The sequence below is a fragment of the Garra rufa genome, chromosome 19 (assembly GCF_049309525.1).
Source record: "Garra rufa chromosome 19, GarRuf1.0, whole genome shotgun sequence".
Classification (NCBI taxonomy): Eukaryota; Metazoa; Chordata; class Actinopteri; order Cypriniformes; family Cyprinidae; genus Garra; species Garra rufa.
Window position 1 is genome coordinate 19,216,636 of NC_133379.1, and position 21,023 is coordinate 19,237,658.

A 21,023-nucleotide genomic window follows, 5' to 3' on the forward strand; every position below is an offset into this window, starting at 1 on the left:
CTGGGATTTTTAAAGGAGACTATTCTGCTCATCAAGGCTGTGTTTATTTGATTAAAAATACATTAAAAAAACTGTAATATTGTGAAATGTTAATGCAATTTGAAATAGTGGTTTTCTATTTTAATATACTTTAAAATCTAATTTATTCCTGTGATGCAAAGCTGCATTTTTAGCATCATTACTCCATTATTCAGTGTCACATGATCCTTCAGAAATCATTCTAATGTGCTGATTTATTATCAGTTTTTGGAAACCTGTGATACTTTTTTCAGGATTCTTTGATAAATAAAATGTTAAAAATAACAGCATTTATTTTAAACAGAAAAATTTTGTAACAATAAACGCCTTGTTTTAAGTTTGGGGTCAGTCATTTTTTTCTCTTTGAAAGAAAATAATACTTTTATTTAGCAAGGATGTGTTAAATTGATCAAAAGTGATAGTAAAGACTTATATTGTTAGAAAAGATTTCTGTTTTGAATAAATGCTGTTCTTTTTTTAATTTTTTATTCATCAAAGAATCCTGAAAAAACTATCACAGGTTCCAAAAAAATATTAAGCAGCATAGAATGATTTCTAAAGGATCATGTGACACTGAAGACTGGACTAATATTTTTTCATTTTAATATACTTTAAAATATTCTTTTTTTCTGTGATGCAAAGCAAGCTTTTCATCACAGAAAAAAAATATTTTAAAGTATATTAAAATGAAAAATATTTTGAATTGCAATAATATTTCAGAATATTACTTTTTATGTATTTTTGATCAAATAAATGGAACTTTGATGACCATAAGAGACATTAAAAATCATACTGATCCCAAAAGTTTGAGTGGCAGTGATACTGCCGTTAAAAAGTTTTGGGATCAGTAATATTTAAATAAGTAGTTTCTTATGCTCATTAAGGCTGTGTTTATTTGATCAAAAATACAGAAACTGTAATATTGTGAAATATTATTAGGATGTAAAATAAAAAATTTCTATTTTAATATACATTAAAATCAAATTTATTCCTGTGATCAAAGGTGAATTTTCAGTATCATTACTCCAGTATTCAGTGTCTCATCATTAAAAATCATTTTAATATGCAGATTTTTTTAATCAATTTGGAAAAGGTTGTGCTGCTTAATTTTATTATTTTAAATTTTTTTTGGTGATACTTTTTTCAGAATTCTTTGATGAATAAAAAGTTCAAAAGAACAGCATTTACTGAAAACAGAAATCTTTTCTAACAATATACACTATCGTTCAAAAGTTTGGAATCAGTACATTTTTATTCTTTCTTTTTTTGAAAGAATTAATACTTTTATTCTGCAAGGATGTGTTAACTTGATAAAAAGTGAGTAAAGACTAAATATTAAAAAGACTAAACAAAATATTAATCAGTACAACTATTTTCAACATTGATAAAAAAAATCAGCATATCAGAATGATTTCTAAAGGATCATGTGACACTGAAGACTGGTGTAATGATGCTAAAAAATCAGTTTTGCAACACATAAGTAAATTATATTTTCAAGTATATTAAAATAGAAAACCCTTATTTTAAATTCTAATAATATTTCACAATATAATTTTTAATCAAATAAATGCAGCCTTAAAGAGACTCTTATGAGTTTTACTGATTCCAAACTTTTGATCGGCATTGTATAAACACATATATAAACAACATGAGCAAATGCTAATAGAATCTTCATTTTTGGGTCATTAATACCATTTTCTCAGTGGTACTCTACACACTGTATTATGTCAGCATATGTAACCGTCCTTAATGTCGCACATTAATCAGAATAATCTTTCCACTGTACGATAAAAGAACATGTGCGAGTGGAAAGTGGCCATCTGGCTTCTTCGCGCTCTATTACGACATGCCTTTCCGAGATGATGGTCTTTTTATCTCCGCTCTCATGTCAAACTTGGTTATTTTCAACTGTTAAAATCGAGACCCTACTTGTGTTAAATGGCAACCCTTCATTAAGCATTAAGTGGCTCTCACAGAGGGGATAACAACTGCCCACTTCATAATCAGCTGTGTCAGAGTACCTGTTCATCAGGATTAAATGGATGGCGGCAGTCCAGCTCTCAGGGGCCAAAGGAAATGGCACTTCGAGTTAACCATCCCTTTCCTCTCTAAGCAGTAATTCTGAAGGTTTTGTTGGTATTAAATTATATCTTAAGTTTAGCCAGATTGCTTAACATTCACTGTTATAATTCAAAACCACTTGAATCAAACCTGTAGAGCTGCGACTACCTGTTACAGCTTTCTCAGTTTTACAATAGCGATTTTGATGTCTTGTAATTTCACAATCGTCAACTCAATAGCCAATTAGTTATATTCCATGTGAAATGGCTCGATGGAGATTCAGGGGACGAAATCCTCAATCCTCAAGTCGCAATTCTCAACGCAGAGGCACAGAGTGTGTGTGTCCGTGTGTGTGTGCCCCTATGTACGTCTCTTCATGGGGCTTGAGGAGAAACTCCTCTTGCCTCAGTGACACATTAGCATTTGAGCTGGCAGATGACACTTATTCATGCAGATTAGCATCAACGAGGCCTGTGTCTCTGAATAAAACATATCCAAAACTCTTTACATACTCATAAATATTGTTTTCCAATTTGGTCCTCCTTACTCAGTTCATTATCCACAACTCAAGCCCTACTAGTTTAATGAGGCCCAAATGATAATATACAGACATTATTCTATAATGATAGGGGCTCCTCTATTTCTCCTCGATTTGGCCCACATTGAAGAGCCACCTCAGGCTTTGGGATTGATCTTTGGCATCATGTTTAATACAACACAAACCGGTTCAGAAACGGCAGCCATTAGAGTTGAAGATTTTTATGGCCAGGTTCAAATGTTAAAAGTGTTATCAGCTGATTTAGACACATCCTATCGGTGACACCAAAAACAGCCTGTACTGATAGTCGCTTTTGCTTCTCTGTCTTTCCTTGCTGTCGTACTGCTCTCTCTCTTTCTATTTCTCTATACCTCGCTCTCTCTCCACCTCCTCTGTGATCCATCACAGGTCGGCAGTTGACTATCTTCAACAGCCAGGCGGCCATAAAGGTGGGAGGTCAGGATAAGGGACGGCCGTTCCAAGGCCAGATCTCAGGCCTGTACTACAACGGGCTGCAGGTCTTAAAACTGGCCGCCGAGGGGGATCCGAATGTGCAGGTGACAGGAAACTTGCGTTTGGTTGGGGACGCTCCCTCCGTTCTGTCTACGGAGACCACCTCAGCCACCCCTCCGGCTGCGGCGGACATGTCCACCACCATAATGGAGACCACCACCACCATGGCCACTACCACAACACGTAGACAGCGCTCTCCCAGTCTGAAGGACAGTATTACGCAGGTAAGGATGGAACGTTGGGTGGTGGATTCATCCAGAGGGATTGGGCCTCTTGTTGGCTTGTTTCTTCTGAATGAGGGATTTTGTTGCGTTTATAAAGAGCTTTGTTTTACAAGATGTCCAGTTGGTATCAGCAATAAAAAAGCTGACAGGACAGACCACCCCGGGGTAAAAAATCTGTCATTTATTTGCTGGAAAAAGAGCCGTCACTCTGCATATAGAAGGCCCTGAAGGACAAGAATCATAATGCTCGGAATCGCATGTGTCAGGATATATCTCCCCCACATATGCTTTTCCTTTCATTCCTCCCACACATAGTATTTTACTAGTCACATTTCCTTTGAACGGTCCTGCAATTTTCTCAAGTCATTATTTTCTAAGCCTCAAGAAACATATTTAGAGCTGTGGCACTTTTCTTGTGAAAGCAAACACTTTAGACAAAACAGTTACATTTCTCTGCATTTGTCAGATTTCCAGTTTGACGTCATTTTTTTTTTTCTCTGATTAAAGGACTTTGACAAGATGTTTTTGTTTATTTTGCAGTTCTACAGTCAAACCAAAATGTATTCAGACACATTTTCTCACATTATTAGAGTTTATTAATTATAGTTTAGAAAATGGTCATAAAATATGATGAGAACTCAGAGTTAAACTGTGTTGTGTCAGAACAATTACAGTGAATTACAGTCAAACCAAAATTTCTTCAAAATTTCTCTTATTAACACAATAAATTATGACTAAAGAGAACAATCTTAATAATGACAAATAACTTTGATCAAATCAAATTATTTATTTTCACTTTTACTGGTAGTTCACCGTATAAAGATTTTTTCTGGATAATATGTCACCGTTTACTTTATTTTTCTATCCTCACTTACATAAATTAACTTTTCCCTTGGATTCACAGACAATGCTTAAGGCTAGTCCTAGACTAAAATGCATGTTTGAGCTGTCTCAACTAAAAATAACTTGCTCTGACATATCTTAAAATATGTCAGTGCCATTGTTCTGTCTCAAGATGCACACCTGTAACGTTTTATTCCAAAGCATTTTTATAAAAGCTGCTTCAATATCTTAAAGGAGTAGTTCACTTTCAGAACAATTTTTTTTTGTCATCCAAGATGTTCATGTCTTTCTTTCTTCAGTCGTAAAGAAATTGTGTTTTCTGAGGAAAACATTTCAGGATTTCTCTCCATATAATAGACTTCTATGGTGCCCCCGAGTTTGAACTTCCAAAATGCAGTTTAAAAGCAGCTTCAAAGGGCTCTAAATGATCCCAGCCGAGGAAGAAGGGTCTTATCTAGCAAAACGATCAGTTATTTTCTAAAAACATTTACAATTTATATACTTTTTAATCTCAATCTCTTGTCTTGCCAAGCTAGAAAAGACGAGCATTTGAGGTTAAAAAGTTTATAAATTGTAATTTTTTTTTTTTTTTTTAGAAAATAACCCATCGTTTTGCTAGATAAGACCCTTTTTTCCTCGGCTGTGATCATTTAGAGCCCTTTGAAGCTGCATTTTGGAAGTTCAAACTTGGGGGCACCATAGAAGTCCATTATATGGAGAGAAATCCTGAAATGTTTTAATATATATCTATATATCTAAATTTTTATATATATCTGGTTCTCTAAATAATATTTGGTTTGACTGTATGTGTTAGGAAAAATATATATTTTAATTATAGATTGTTAAAAAATGCTACAGAAAAGTATCTTTTTGCAATAATAGTTTGAAATGTATAAACTAAATAAAAAGGACCTCAATGAAAACAATAAATTAAAAAGCACTTTCACTTTGTTTAATTTATTTTTATTTTATATTAACAATGTAATCAATAGTGCATTTATTAAAGCCAAGTATGAAATTCATCAAGTTAGTGTTTTTAAGCATTTTACATTTATTACAAAATAATAACTCAAGGCAGCCACCATTTAGGCTACGTTTACATTAATCCGGATACATTTGAAAATGGAGTTTTCATTTTAAAACGCTCTCCGTCCACACTAGCGTTTCCAAGCGTTTTCCAAAAGTTTCTCATCCACACTGAAATGTATGAAAAGATCAAATTCACCTTACTGCGCATGCGTAAAGCCTCCAAAATTATACAGACGTAATAAGTTTTCACGCAATTCTTCTGGTGGGTAATTTTACGGAAATATCTCATCATCCACTGACACGTCTATATCGCGCTCATTCATATTTTTTCTGAAAAGCAGTTGTCCTCATGTTTTGCAGGACAGCAACTGTGAGTAAATTTTCTGTCAGTGTGACAGTGAATAGCACAGGCACAATTACTGGTGTAAACATAGATATCTATTGGTACAATATGCGTCACATGACTATAAATATGCATCATCGTTTTCAAAAGCCTCCGTTTTCACAGTCCACACTACAACGTGAAAACGGCATTTTCAAATTTATCCACTTTGGCCGGAGTTTTTAGAAATAATCGTTTTCTGTGATAAAAACGGGGTTTTCGTGTAAATGAGAGGCCATACCGCAGGGAAATATCTGCGTCTTCCCTTTGTGTAAACGGGGGCCTTAAACAATATATTTTATTTGCTAACTTATGTTTAGATAATCTTTTTAATAGTTAACTTTTAAGTAGTTTTTAATTTTTGAGATCATCAGTCATCTAAGCTCGGTAAATACTGATCACAGACACTTGAGATTTATTTTACCAAGCTGAATACTCACTAAAAACTCCCACAGATCATGTTTTCAGGTGTAACAAAGTGGTTATATTTAAGTGTGTGAGTTGTTTACTTACTTTTTAAATAGTCATTTCCATTAACACCATTACATTGTTCATTCAGACTAATTTGAGAATGCGGAACTTGCACAAACACAAAATGCGGGATTTATCACATGAACCAATCACAGCCGAACATAACCGGTCATATCCAATCATATCACAATGGAGGCATTGCCTCCTCTCACGTGACTTTCTCCCATTTATTCGCAATTACCCCTCATCAAACTCACTGCACACTTTAGCAGGTCTGTTAAAATTCAATGAGCTCAGGGGAGGCGAGAGAAACGCAGACTCTCACTGTAACTTTACCTGCTGGTATCGCTGTTAGACAGTCTTTCTTCAGAAAAATAATGTTCAAAAAAATCTATAATGCTGAGCCCTGATTTATTTGTGAATAAAGACTTTCCTTAAAATGTTTGTTTCCCTCTTGTCATGAAAGCCTAGACTGCCCGTTGTTATTCCTAGCCCAGCAATTTTTCATGTTTGTTGACAGCCTAAAAAAACGTATTAACCTCAAGCAGCATCTGTGAAACGCTGGAGCACGAGGCTATTAATATGGAGGATATTGAGTGTCATATCTGACATGTGTGTTGTCTCGGCCCCCCATTCATCACATAGTGGTAGCAAGTTAGGAGCGCTTGCCTCCCCCACTGACAGCCTTTATTCATGTGCTGTTCAACTCCATTGATCAGGAGATGCACGTTGATAAGAATAAAGGGCAAGCTCAATAACAATCAGTGTCAATCATAGTGAAACTGCCAAGATCCATAGCCACTATCCATAGCGGCACGCATTAGCGCAAATGAGGACGGGCGCGGACTCTCTCACGTGTGCGCTTGTGAATCACTCCTAATCCACGCTGTCCTGGGTGTAAATAGTCATACAAAGCAATAGCAGGGAAATGGGGATTTGAGTGAGACAGCTTAGTGCTGTGGAAGTCCCAGTGCACCACTCCTCTCCTCTTCTCCCAAAGATGAGTAAGACATTTATATGGAAGAGCACCAAACACTGTGTCTAGACTACAAATTCATTCATTTATGAACTATATTACCATTCACCATGTAAAATAGACATTTTAAAAGAATATTTCTGTAGATACGTGGTTTAAATGGAATATTTTAACCAATATTTGTGTTGTTTTCTGTGTATTTTTAAAAGAGAAATTCACTTCCAGAATGAACATTTTTAAGGAAAACATCCCAGGATTTTTCTCCGTGGACTTCAACGGGGATCAGCGGGTTAATGGTCCAAATTGCTGTTTCAATGCAGCTTCAAAAGGCTCCACACGATCCCAGCCGAGGAATATGGGTCTTATCTAGTGAAACGATTGCTCATTTTCTAAGGAAACTACAAATGTTTATACTTTTTTAATCACAAATGCTGGTCTTGCGCTAGCTCGATCTCACGTGTGTTGTAGGTGGAAGTAAAGTGTTTACAAAAGCGAACATGCAAAGAAAGTCTTTACAAAAAAAGTTAAAACAACGAAATCTGACTATTTTTAATTTGGAGGAGAAAAATAGATGAAGTTTTACACCCTACCCTACCTTTTTGAACCAAAGTACACAGACGAAGAACTAACCGCACATTACTTTTTCAATGTGATTATGTAATGAGCTAGTGCAAGACGAGCATTTGTGGTTCAAAAGTAGCGAAATGTAAAATTTTTAAAGAAAATTACCAATTGTTTAGCTAGATAAGACACTTATTTCTTGGCTGGGATCATGTAGAGTACTTTGAAGCTGCATTGAAACTGCAGTTTGGACCTTCAACCATTTTCACAAGCAAGGACCACGCCACAACCAAATATGTTAAGTTTATTGTTAATAGTTTATTGTTCAGAATGTTAGGAATGAGTAGGAAAAGGATGAAAGGTAAGGGTAATAGGATGATGGTCAGGTTGATCTGGGCTTGTGGAATTGATGGCTGGAGTTTGTGTATTTAGACTAGACGATTATGAGCACCCCCACAATACAACCTGAAGGAAGAGAGTAGGGGATAAGGATAGCCAAATGGATGAGAAGGGGGGGGGGTAAATTAATTAAATTAATTAAATTAATATAAATGTAAAATTAACCTGTGACCACCCCTATAATAGTTCATACCAATCGCCCCAGCAGCCTAAGTGGGAAAATTCAGTCTGCTGAATATGAAGCCTACCGATAGACACGGTGAGTGTTCAAGACACTTTTTCTTGTAATACGAACTTATATACTATATATTATATACTTTTCAAGCATTGCCTAAAAGTAAAGTAAAATTAGACCACCCATCACTCAAGTTTTGTATTTGTAATAGACGTCTATGCTCGGAAGTTAGACAGTGAAAGAGTAAACGCGACCTTTCATAATCATCAATTTATCAGTCAAATAGGGATGTGAACTTCTTACCCAGCGTTTCCCATACATAGAGTTTACTTGGGCGGCCCGCCCAGGTAACGACAAAACGTCACGAGGCAGCTGCCCTCTCTAGCGGCTCGTTCCTCAGCTGCGATCGCGCTGGTTTCACTCTCTCCCCCTGTCTCCATCATCACTGCACGGCGACACACCTGCTCAATGTTCCCCTCTATGTGCATTCTGCCTATATAAGTTACTGATAATGCTCGTTGGAAAAGCAAACTGCATGTCTAGTATTTAACATATCACATATATATTAGTTTTGCACACACTATCTATTTTGTAGACGCTTGCGTGTGACAGAAATCTTTCTGCCTTTTCCTTCTTTTAGTTATGAAGCGAATTGACAGCACAAACAAAAAAAGGAAAAGCGGCTATCGCTAATGCTAGCTTCGAGACGACGCCCTATAACAACCACAAGGCAGCTGTCTCTCTTTTATTTATTTTTTTTTATGCATTTTATTTTGACAACTCACAGACAGAACACAAACCAACACAAGACATCACAAAGACAAACTACAAATACTGCCAGTCCAAACAAAATTTGCATCTCAGCAGGTCAGTCCATCAGATGGTGAAAATGTTCTTTAGGTGACAGGAATTGTCCATAAAATTAAGAGCAGAGAGATCCAAAAAAGAGGTTCAAGAGGCAATGTCCCAGATGCTCGAATACATACAAAGGGCGTAGTCGGAAAGCAAACAAACATACAAAAAGGTATAATACCCAGGTGTGCCTTAGTTTGATACTGTATCCCTCACTAGAGACAGACCCTTCACAGCCCAGGAAGTAAATGTAAAGTCCATCAAACCAGGTTTAAAGGAAGGGTTTTGCCATATAGGGGCATAACAGGACAAAACAGAGAGTTTCAACACACTTTTAATTTGCTTAAGAATTCTGAGTGAATTAGATCAAATAAAATCAGCTTTTAACTGTTTGAGTAATTTGGTGAGCAGGTTTGAATCAGAGAACAGAACTGCAGGTAAGGATGCTCCAGTTGATGATATCGCCTTATGAGATTCTATTGCAGGCCAGCTGGGGTTGGAGTTTGCATTCTGGACCACCAGCAGTTGCCGCGTGGTTCCAGTAAACCCATGTTCTGGTGTTACAGGCCCAGTAGTAATGGCGCAAAACAGGAAGTCCAAGGCCGCCTTCAGTTATGGGTTTCTGGAGATGCGCCTTGGTTATGCATGGCGTCTTGAAGGCCCATATGAAGGGCATGATGATTGAGTCTACTGTCTTAAAAAAGGAAGATGTATTTCTAGTGATGTTGATCCCTAAGTATTTGAAATGATTCGTTGCAAGCCTGAATGGCAGACCATTAAGAAAAGTCGGGTCTAGGTCATTCGACAAAGGCATGAATAGACTTTTATCCCAGTTGATAGTGAACCCAGAAAATTGCCCAAATTGCTTTATCAGATCAAGGAGGGGGGATAGGGATGTCTTTGCATCTGACAGAGTCAAAATCACATCATCTGCATACAGGCCAATGGTACAGTCAGATCTACCACATCTTATCCCACTATTTTGAGAGCTGGCTCTAATAGCTATCGCCAAGGGCTCAAGAGCCAAGGCAAAAAGCAAGGGGGAAAGACAGCATCCCTGTCTCGTGCTACGACCTAACATGAACTGGGGAGATCTATCAAAGTTTGTCAGAACTGAGGACTTGGGACATGCATATAGCATTCTTAACAAAGTCATAAATTTGTCACCAAAGCCAAAATTTTCCAGGGTGGCAAACATGTATCTCCATTCAACTTGATCAAAAGCCTGCTGTGCATCTAGAGAGATAGCAGCAGCATGGGGCAACTTGGTAGAGTGCATTACATTCAACAGACGGCGGGTGTTAGAGAAAGAGAATCTGTCAGAAATGAACCCTGTTTGATCAGGGTGGATTAAGGTGCCAATATATTTGTTCAGCCGATTTGTTAGAACTTTGGCTATAATCTTTTGGTTAGAATTCAGCAAGCTTAGAGGACAATAAGATGCCATGTCAGCTTCATCTCTGTCCTTTTTCCGAAGCAAACAGACATGAGCGTCATAGAGAGTTTGAGGAAATACTCCATCCTCCAAAGAACAGTTTATCATACGGAGTAAAAGGGGTGCAATGGTGTCAATGTGAGCTTTATAAAATTCTATACCAAATCCATCGGGACCGCAAGCTTTGCCATTAGGGAAGGAGCGCATGGCAGTTTTAATTTCCTCCAATGTGAAACACGCATCTAAAACCTGCCTGGCACCATCATCAAGGGATGGGATTTCCAGTGCATTGAGGAAGTTTGCTATCTCTGTGTCAGTGGCTGTAGACCTTGAAGTATATAATTGGCTGTAAAAATCAAAAAATCTGTTGTTTATGTTTTTAGGATCAGTTATCAGCTGACCATTAGAATATATTTTATGTATTGCCCTATCTGCTTGCACTCCTTTTAACTGTCTAGCAAGCAGTTTATGTGCTTTCTCACCCAGCTCAAAATGTGTTTGTCTCAGCCTGCAGATATAATGTCTCACCTGCCCACCAATAATCTGATTGTACTCATATTTGATTTTCAAAATAGCATTTAGGGTATCCTCAGATTTTGAGTTTCTGTAAGAATCCTCTAAAGCAGATAGTTCAGACTCAATCTCAGAAAGACGCCTTAGTCTAGCTCTTTTACGAGAAGACTGATATGATATGACTTGTCCCCTGACAACAACTTTAAAAGTCTCCCACAATGTTGAATCAGAGACATCCTCTGTGTCATTGCTTTGCAGAAATTCTGAGATCTTAATGGATATACATTCACAGAAACTTTTATCTGAGAGTAGAATGGGGTTGAATTTCCAGTTATAGTGACGTGTATTCAAGTTCAAGTTTACATTAATTGAGAGGGGAGCATGGTCGGAGACTAAAATACTATAATAAGTGGAACTGTCTACTTTTGATATTAGTCTGGCATCAACTAAAAAATAATCTATGCTAGAGACACTACCATGTACTGGGGAGAAAAAAAGAATATTGTCTGTCAGAGGGGTGTTGGAGTCTCCATATGTCTACTAAATCAAGCAACTTCATCAGATTATTAAGAATGGGCACAGAGTTTGAAGGGGTTGGGGCTGGTTTAGAAGAAGACCTGTCAACCAGAGGGTCTAGATAACAGTTGAAGTCTCCACCAATGATAATGTTGTGTGTGCTATGGTTAGCCACAAGATTGAAAATTTTGCAGAAGAAATCAGGGCAGTCGAAGTTAGGGGCATATGTGTCAGAGGGCTAAAGGGACAGAGTTAATTGTACCTGTGACAAGGACAAATCTCCCAGCTGGATCAGTTAGCATGACTTGAAAATAAATGGAATAGTTCTACGAATAAGAATAGCAACACCCCTTGCTTTAGAAGAAAAAGAGGACTGGTAAAGGAGTGATATCCACAAAGATCGCAAACACCCTTGCTCAGTTGGCCGAATATGGGTCTCTTGCAAAACAATAATATCTGCTGATAGGGATTTAAGGTGTGAAAATACTTTCCCTCGCTTTAATGCTCCACCCAGGCCTCTACAATTCCAAGATATGAAAGTAATAGGACCTCTATCTGACCTATTTGAGCAATTATCCTGCATCTAAGTTAAAACATAATAGACAAAGCAGACTGACATACAAGAGCTCAATATCTGGCAGATTAACAAAGAACAAACACACCCCCCTGAGAACACACCCCAAGCCGCCATAGAGAACAATGCGACTTGTCATACTTTCTATTAGGAGACTACCGGGTAACAGAGCCGTTGTGCACTAAAGGCTAGCCTAAGCCAACAGCCCCACGAGAACCTCATACCAATACAAACTCACTTATTACTGCACAGATAATACACTTTGCCTTAATCATAAACATAATGCATAACGTGCAAAAAAAAAAAAAAAATAGACCGGGCAGTTAGGATCAGCAAATCGCACGTTGAATGAAAAGTCCCGGTACTTATGTTAGCAACCTGCTGTCCGTTAAAAAAAATAAATAAATAGATAAAACAACAACTTGGGTGCCAAGTTTTACATTATTTAAACAGCTTATTTACCTGAGAATGCTAACCGGTATAAAAGACAATTAAACTTAATCTTTAACTGCAAGAGTTTTGGCAAACCGTTCTGCAGCTGTAGGTGTCTCAAAGACATTCACAGTGTTGTCGTAGGACACATGAAGTTTGGCTGGAAAGCGAAGGGAGCACTTGGCTCCAGCCTCAGTGAGCCTGTTCCTCACGGTATTGAAGGACTGTCGCTGGGCTGCCACCTCTGCCGTATAGTCGGGGAAAATCGACACCCTCTCACCATTGTAGCGAAGCGGAGCAAGCTGACGGCTTAGCCGCAAGATGTCTCGCAGCGATGATAGGTCTCGGCCGCACATTCTCCTTGGGCTTCAAACTGCGATGAGCTCTGTCCACCTTTACTGGTTTGCTGAAGTTATCCTGACCAAGTAACTCTGGGATCAACTTGGAGATGAATTCGGTAGGACGACTCTTCTCCCTCTTTGATTCCAACAATCCGTATGTTAAGCCTTCGAGAGCGTCCCTCTAAATCATTGAGCTTGGCACTGAGGCGTGTGGAAGCTGCTAAATCATATAGATAAGGACTTAGTAACCAGGAAAAGGCCTAATATTTTGACAAACTAAAGTTAATAGGTGGTAAAGATACATACGAACAGTAATAATTAAGATATTAGCCTAATATTTCATCAACCTCACCAGAAATGATAAGAACAAACATGAATGTTGTCAAGATTCATGCCCTGGAAATCCTGGTTTCAGTGGTTCAAATGTTTTTCACTGTCTGACCGATTAGTACAGCCCAAAACATGACAATAATTGACCATTTTCAGCAGCAAAAAAAACAGCAAAATATGTAAGTTTCATTTGGTTCATTGGCATTATTTATGTTCAGTGCTGCCAGTATGGCCAATTGATGACACGTTGTGAAAACACACTTTAGAAATGAATTGAGTCGATCATGTACATAATATTTTGTTGTTAGCTTAGCAGCATGCTAATGCCACTCTTTATTGCAATTAATGGTAATAATAAGTACATGTGGATTGCTTATGTGGCAATCAGACTTATGTAGAGTTCTTCCTCAAGAAGATGCTCCCTATTAAGGCAGCTCTCTTTGTAGGCAATAGGCAGCCAGGCAGGCCTTAAATGTGAAAGAAAAACATCTGAATATTGGTAGAGCAAATCTACTCAGTGTACATTTCAAACTCAAATCAAGCGTTCTGAAAATCAGTCAGAGCTGCAGGGTCAGACATGTGTTATTATTTCAACCTCATTTTGAGCAGCTTGTGCTGTTTTATATCAAAGCGTCCATACCTCCAGCAGCACAAATCTTTTGTTCTAAGATTGCTTTTCCACCACCTCAAATTGGACTTGAATTTGTGGTGCTTTTGAAGTGAACCTTCACGACACCACGTAAATCACAGCCCACGTCAGCGCTCTCGCGGCGCGTTGGAAATTGTGCCGTTGTGAATAGTGTCTGTTAAGTAAGCCCTTGATCAAGCTGACACGACACTATACTTCCCTTTTAAGGATTAGGACATTTAATGTGCCCTCGAATTTTCTTTTTTGCCACGTCAAAAAAAAAAAATTAGTCATGGCGTATTTGTCAAAAACGTATGCACATATCAAAAAACAACCTGTAATTTCCGTGCTCTTAATAAACTTGTCGTACCAAACACATAGGCATTGTGCAGAAGTGCAGATAAGAAGCGCGCTAATTATCCTTTAATAAACGCAGTCAGGCAAAACTAATGCTGCAATGCGTCCTTTAATTAGAAGTTCGAAATGTCAGAGTCTTTAGTATTTATAAATCAGACTCAAAAACCAAGCGAATTTGTCATAGCTTTGGTCTTTTGTCCCAGGAAAAGCTTTGATTGTTCAAAGGCAGGCTTTTTGGCTTTCTGTTTTGAATAACCCCGATGGTGCTTTCTGTACATTTAATGTTTGTTGTTTTAAGGGTGTTTTTTTACTGACTTCAGCTGCATCAGTATTTGATGGATGTCGAGGACACAAAATGTTTTTGTATATCTGGTGTAAATGAAGCATAATAACATTGCTGATATGATGGAAAGGCTGTAAAACAGAATGTTCTTCTCAGTGAGCTTACCTTCAAAGTAATTTAACTCAGGCCAGTTGAGGTTTTGAAATATTTAGCTGACAGCGGTGAACAGTCAAAGAACATGGAAAATGCTTGCGAAATATGGACTAGATCGATACAGCCCTACTTCAGCCAGACCAAGACAATCTGGTTAGTATATGCACGTCAATCATGGTCAAAACGACAAGTATTTAATTGCGGAGGCGATGCATGTTTGCATATATTAAAGGAGAAGTTGACTTCCAGAATAAAAATTTACAGATGATTTACTCAATCCTTGTCATCCAAGATGTTCATGTCTTTCTTTCTTCTCGGAAAACATTTCCGAATTTCTCTCCATATTATGGTGCCCCCGAGTTTGAAATTCCGAAATGCAGTTTAAATGCAGCTTCAAAGGGCTCTAAACAAACCCAGCCAAAGGAAGAAGGGCCTTATCTAGCGAAAAAAAAAAAAAAATCAATTTATATACTTTTTTTACTTCAAACGCTCATCTTGTCTAGCTCTGCATGAGTTGTGTGTATTCCTGACAGTGAGGGTAGGTCAAAAAAAACCAACTTCAAAATCATCCTACATTGCTGTTTTACCTCTTTTTTTGTAAAGGGCGTTTGATCTTCTTTGCACGTTCACTTTGTAAACACTGGTTCGGTTGGTTTTTCGACATACACTGAACCGGAATACACAGAGTTCACACAGAGCTAGACAAGACGAGCGTTTAAGGTTAAAAAGTATATAAATTTCAATATTTTTTAGAAAATAATCGTTTCACTAGATAAGACCCTTCTTTATTGGTTGGGATTGTTTAGAGCCCTTTGAAGCTACATTTAAACTACATTTTGTAAGTTCAAATTCGGGGGCACCATAAGATTTTACTTTATGGAGAGAAATCCTGAAATGTTTTCCTCAAACAACATAATTTCCTCACAACTGAAGAAAAAAAGACATTATCTTGGATGACAAGGAGGTGAGTAAATTATCTGTAAATGTTTGTTCTGGAAGTGAACTTCTCCTTTAAGTTAGAATCTTGTTGCGCCTTGAAGAAATAAAGTAAAAAAGCATTATCTCTTTAATAGTTTATGATGCTTACCATGATTGTTTTCATTCCATGCATATGTAAAAGGTATTCCTCTAGCTGTGCTTTTCGTTTATGTGTATTAAAATAGAGAGCGTGGATGCAAATACTGGTGTCACCATCAATAAATACCTCTATATACCTCATCGAGGCTTCGAAAGGGGAGTCTCATTCTGTGGACGCTCCCAGCCTCGCAAACAGATAAATATGCCCATATGAGTGAACAGCGAAATTGTTCTGACCTCTCGATAGGAAAGGACAAACTGATGCGCCCAAATCAGTCATGGCCCCGATCCAATTACATGTTTTATGAATGTGAGGTATGAGTCGGGAATGTTAATTCAAGCTCAGGTCAAACCAAGGGGCAGCAAAGCCATTCGGTCTAGCATCACTGCACTGCATCGTAAGAGATGAACAAATGCCTTCACAGCCAATGGGTGTTTCTTCAACCGTGGGTGCTTTTGAGACTGTGGACTTTTAGTGGAATAGAATTGAAACAGTGGACATGCATCAAAGAAGAATTCTGTCATTTTATGGAAGTCATGAGGATTTTCACTGCAGTGTTTTAAAATGACCTTTCGAATGCTGTCATTTCCGCCACACAATTTAGGATGTGGTGGAAAAAAGTGACATTTTAAACATTTTCGGAATAAAATGACTTCTTTGTCCTGATGCTAATTTAATAGGCATCTTAAATACACAAATTAAATATTATTTGTGCACTTTTTGCATCATTGTACTAAATTTCCTGATAATTAAAACAAATCGCAAATTACACACAATATTTTCTAAGTATGCTCTACACTACCAGTCAAAAGTTTTTGAACAGTAAGATTTTTAATGTTTTTAAAGAAGTCTCTTCTGCTCACCAAGCTTGCATTAATTTGTTCCAAAGTAAAATTCTGAAATATTTTTACTATTTAAAATAACTGTTTTCTATTTGAATATATTTTAAAATGTAATTTATTCCTGTGTTTTCAAAGCTGAATTTTAGCATCATTACTTCAGTTACATGATCCTTCAGAAATAATATAATATATATAATATTTGCTGTTCGAAAAAACATTCATTATTATTATGTTGCAAACAGCTGAGTGGATTTTTTTAGGTTTCTTTGAAGAACAGAAGAACAACATCATACATCTAAAATAGAAATATTTGTAACATTATAAATGTCTTTATCATCACTTTTGATCAATTCAAAGCATCCTTGCTTAATAAAAGTATTAATTTCTATAATTTCTTTCACAAAAAAAAATTATACTGAATGGCTTTTTAATGGTATAGTGTATAATGTTACAAAAGCTTTTTATTTCAGATAAATGCTGATCTTTGGATCTTTCTATTCATTAAAGAATCCTGGAAAAAAATGTACACAACTGTTTTAAATATTGATAATAATAACAAGAATAATAATAAATGTTTCTTAAACAGCAAATCAGCATATTAGAATGATTTCTGAAGAATCATGTGACACTGAAGACTGGAGTAATGATGCTGAAAATTCAGCTTTGATCGCACAAATAAATTACATTTTTAAATACATTCCGAAAGAAAACAGTTATTTTAAATAGTAAAAATATTTCAAAATTTTACTGTTTTTGCTGTACTTTGGATCAAATAAATGCAGGCATGGTGAGCAGAAGAGATGTTAAAAAACATTAAAAATCTTACTGTTCAAAAACTTTTGATTGAGTGTAACTGTGATCTGTTACAGTTACTGAGGAAAAAATATATAATGTAATTTAATTACAGTTACTTATGGAAATGTTAACGATTAACAAAGGCATTGTTAAATGCCAGTATTTCCAGTATTTTATAATCTTAATTCAAGTAATAAAAGATTTTGGTGAAGGAGTCTGACAGAAATCAGTGTTGAGTAGAGGTCGACCGATCTATCGGTTTTGCCGATTAATCGGCACCGATAGTTTATTGGCCGAGCTATCGGTTATCGGCAAAAACCCTTGCCAATAGTTTTTCCAAGTTGTGTTCTTTGCTGAAGCGCTCATGCTCCGCTGTCTTAGAGTAGAGGTTAAGCCACAGACCAATGTTTAATGTCAGGATTGTTACCATATATTTGTATTTATTTATAGTCAGCAAAGTTATAGATTTAAAAACCTGACATGAGAAAGCAAACTGTGTTCATTCAGCCGACAGAATCCTGCCGAGTCTCAGGGCGCCATAGTTTTACATTACATCATATCTGTCCAAAACCATTGTTAATGTTCATAAAGACTTGACTCTGGGCTGGAAGATTGAGTATTGTGCATTTCAGCAAAATATTTGTATTTCTGTAGCGCTAATGTCTGTATGCTTCATATAGAACTATAATTTATGTTTTAGCCTTTTCTTCAGGCCCTTAAAGCATAGGCTTGAATCTTGTTACGCACTTTATTTTACAATGCCATTTTCCTGTTCTTATTTGATTTTAATAACTGATTAACAAAAATGTATATTAAAAATTAAGATAAAAATTATACAAAACGAAATTCGTTTAAGGAGGGATTTTCCACAAATAAAAACGTACGAAGTGGTCAAAAATTGTGTCTGACCCTCTCCAATTCTCACGGCGTATTTTCGTCTAATTCATACCACGTCCGACATTTACAAATAACACAAACTTCTTTCGTAATTAATATATTAAACTGAAACAAAACACAAACAAATAATATTTAAACATAAATGTAAAACAGAAAAGAAATTGTTTCTGAAATGGCTGCAATTAACGATATAGATCGCATTTTCTCTTTCCGTTTAATCTGTCTAGAGTCTAGACTAACTTTTGCTGTTTTTTTTTTTATCTTTCTGGAGGTAAACATTTGCCCGTTTGGTGATTAAATAAACTGTTTTAGATTTCTGCTTGAACTACACGCGACGCGTCTTGTGTGTGTGAGAGAGAGATACCTGCGAGGTGTCCGCGCAACGCAGCGCTGCACTTTTGTCCGGTTGAGCTTGTGTTTTTCCCGCACATGGCACGTGTGCGCGCCAGAAACGCGGCAGGCTTCGTTGCACATAAATTTTATATAAAATGTATATGAAAATGGTGCCATGTGCATTGAAAACTGAGAATGTGAGGCATGGTTATATTTAGTTAATATTGAAAATCGTAATTAAATTGAATCTTAATTTTAAGATGGCAAATATAAACAAAAAGCATAAAACCTGCAATTTTACATATTGTTAAAATGTAAAGATGACAATGAGTCCATTTGTAACATCAACTAAGATTAATGAAAGCTGTAGAATAGAAGTGTTGTTCCTTGTTAGAGTGTGTTAATTTCAACATATTTTGTTAACATTAATGAACTATGAAATAACTTTAATTATCAATATATAATAAATAATATTTTTATTCATTTACAAAGTATGGTTTAGTATTAAAAAAATAGTAGATCACTATTTTTAATGCTGTTCAGTATCCATTTTCAAAAACTATCGGTTAATTAATCGGTATCGGCCAGTGTGGTCCAACCTAGCTATCGGTATCGGTAAAAACCAATATCGGTCGACCTCTAGTGTTGAGTACTACTGCCTGCTTTAAGTGTTTGAAAATGAATAATTTAGAACAGTAATCAAAAAGTAATCATATGTAATCAGTTACATTAATAAAGTAACTGAAATAGTTACACTACTTACTGCATTTCAAATAAAGTAACTTGTAATCTGTAACCTATTACATTTCAAAAGTAACCTTCCCAACACTGTTTATACACTCTTTGTTTAAATCATCATCATTTTAACATTTTAATAATTAGTGTTTATATTGAATTTTTATAACTACAAAACCAAAGGGCATTTGAAAAGTAGAAAAGTTTGTGAAAAGCTGAAAACTGTTAACTTCAATAAAAACAAACCCTGGGGCACAAGTGACTGAAAATGACAAAAGCAAAGAAAACTGTCCAAATAAGATAACAGTAGCAATTTTAGAATGCTTCCAGAGAGAATTTCAGAATCAGAATAAATAGAATCTGCCTCCAAACTTGGAAAAATGACCCATCTGTACCTGTATTCTATTTCAGAACTCAGATGACCTGCTGGTGGCGTCAGCCGAATGTCCCAGCGATGATGAGGATCTGGAGGAGTGTGAGCCCGGCACTGGTGAGTACAAACACACACAGCAGCACTGAGGTTGTACAGACGCTCACAGGCAGCACAAACATCAGATCAAACTGCTTTCTTAAAGAAATTAACATTTTTTAATTAAGCAGAAGTTTTTAATGACTTGCGGATATATTCCAGTTGGATGTAGTGGAGTTCCATAGATAATTCTTCATTTGAATTCCAGCTAGAGCTTCAATTTGAATCATTTACAAATGTTTATACAGTATATGTAAAAGGAAACTATTGCAATAGCTTCAGCTGGATCTAAATGCATCCTAATGTGAATTCTGTTTCCCGTAATGCTTTTCTGCAAGCACTCTTCCTTCATATTAACTGTGTAGATGCTAAGAACAAAGAAGTATATGTTAGATCTCATTAGGTCATTTAGGGACTAAATCAGACTGAGTTTAGACTAAGGGTTATATTGTTTGAAAGGTGGCCTTCTACCATCTGGGCTATTCATAACGCTAAGTGGCCATTCCACTCCATCGTTGGATTCCGCTTTGAGCATTCATATATCAGTAAAATAGGTGTGACGTCAAACCGTGTTGCATAGTACATGGAATTATTACTCTGTGCTCAGCTATTGCTCTTGTGATTGTGCATTGTGTTGCAATCATTCAGTGTCGTTGAGTGGTTGAGTTCCTTCTGATGGCCCATCTGGAAAATCAGCTGTTGCTGTTTGACATTTGTCCAAGCCTTTGGTTTCATTGCAGATTATTTTAGCTGAATGAAATGTTGGAAAATTAAACGCATTAACCCAGACATTTCTTATTAAATAATTGCAACAACAGCCCTATTTATTGGCTCTGTCTCAAAATCTAGTCAGCTGCGTGCCTAGCTTGTTTGTGCATTAATTGTGCACAAAAAAAAAAACTGTGGAACCTTTAAAAATAACCAATTTTACTTGTTATGTTATGTTATGTTTCATAGATAAGGCCATTCAGTAATGTGATGTGACAAGCTCCATTGAAGGAGAAATATTTTTGAAATAAAGTTTTAAAATTTGTTCCCAAATTTCAAAGTCATTATAAAGTAGTTTTACACAAAAGTTTGTGGTTGGTAGGATCTTTTCATGTTTTTGAAAAGAGTCTCTTACGCTCTTAAAAAGATAGCTCACCCAAAAATATAAAAATCTGTCATTAATTTCTACCCCTTATGTTGTTCCAAACCTTCAAGACCTTCGTTCATCTTTGGAACACAAATTAAGATATTTTTGATGACATCCGAGAGCTTTCTGACCCTT

At 36.5% G+C, this 21,023-nt stretch overlaps 1 protein-coding gene across 1 annotated transcript in view; it reads left to right on the top strand.

Annotated features, from left to right (window-relative positions):
- The window catches only part of nrxn2a (neurexin 2a), a 614,491-nt gene that overhangs the window by 587,131 nt on the left and 6,337 nt on the right, over positions 1–21,023 (top strand). The window contains exons 16-17 of the mRNA XM_073823970.1: positions 3,026–3,354; positions 19,696–19,774. Of these exons, the coding sequence (XP_073680071.1) occupies positions 3,026–3,354; positions 19,696–19,774 (408 nt within the window). The remainder of the gene's footprint in view (positions 1–3,025; positions 3,355–19,695; positions 19,775–21,023) is intronic.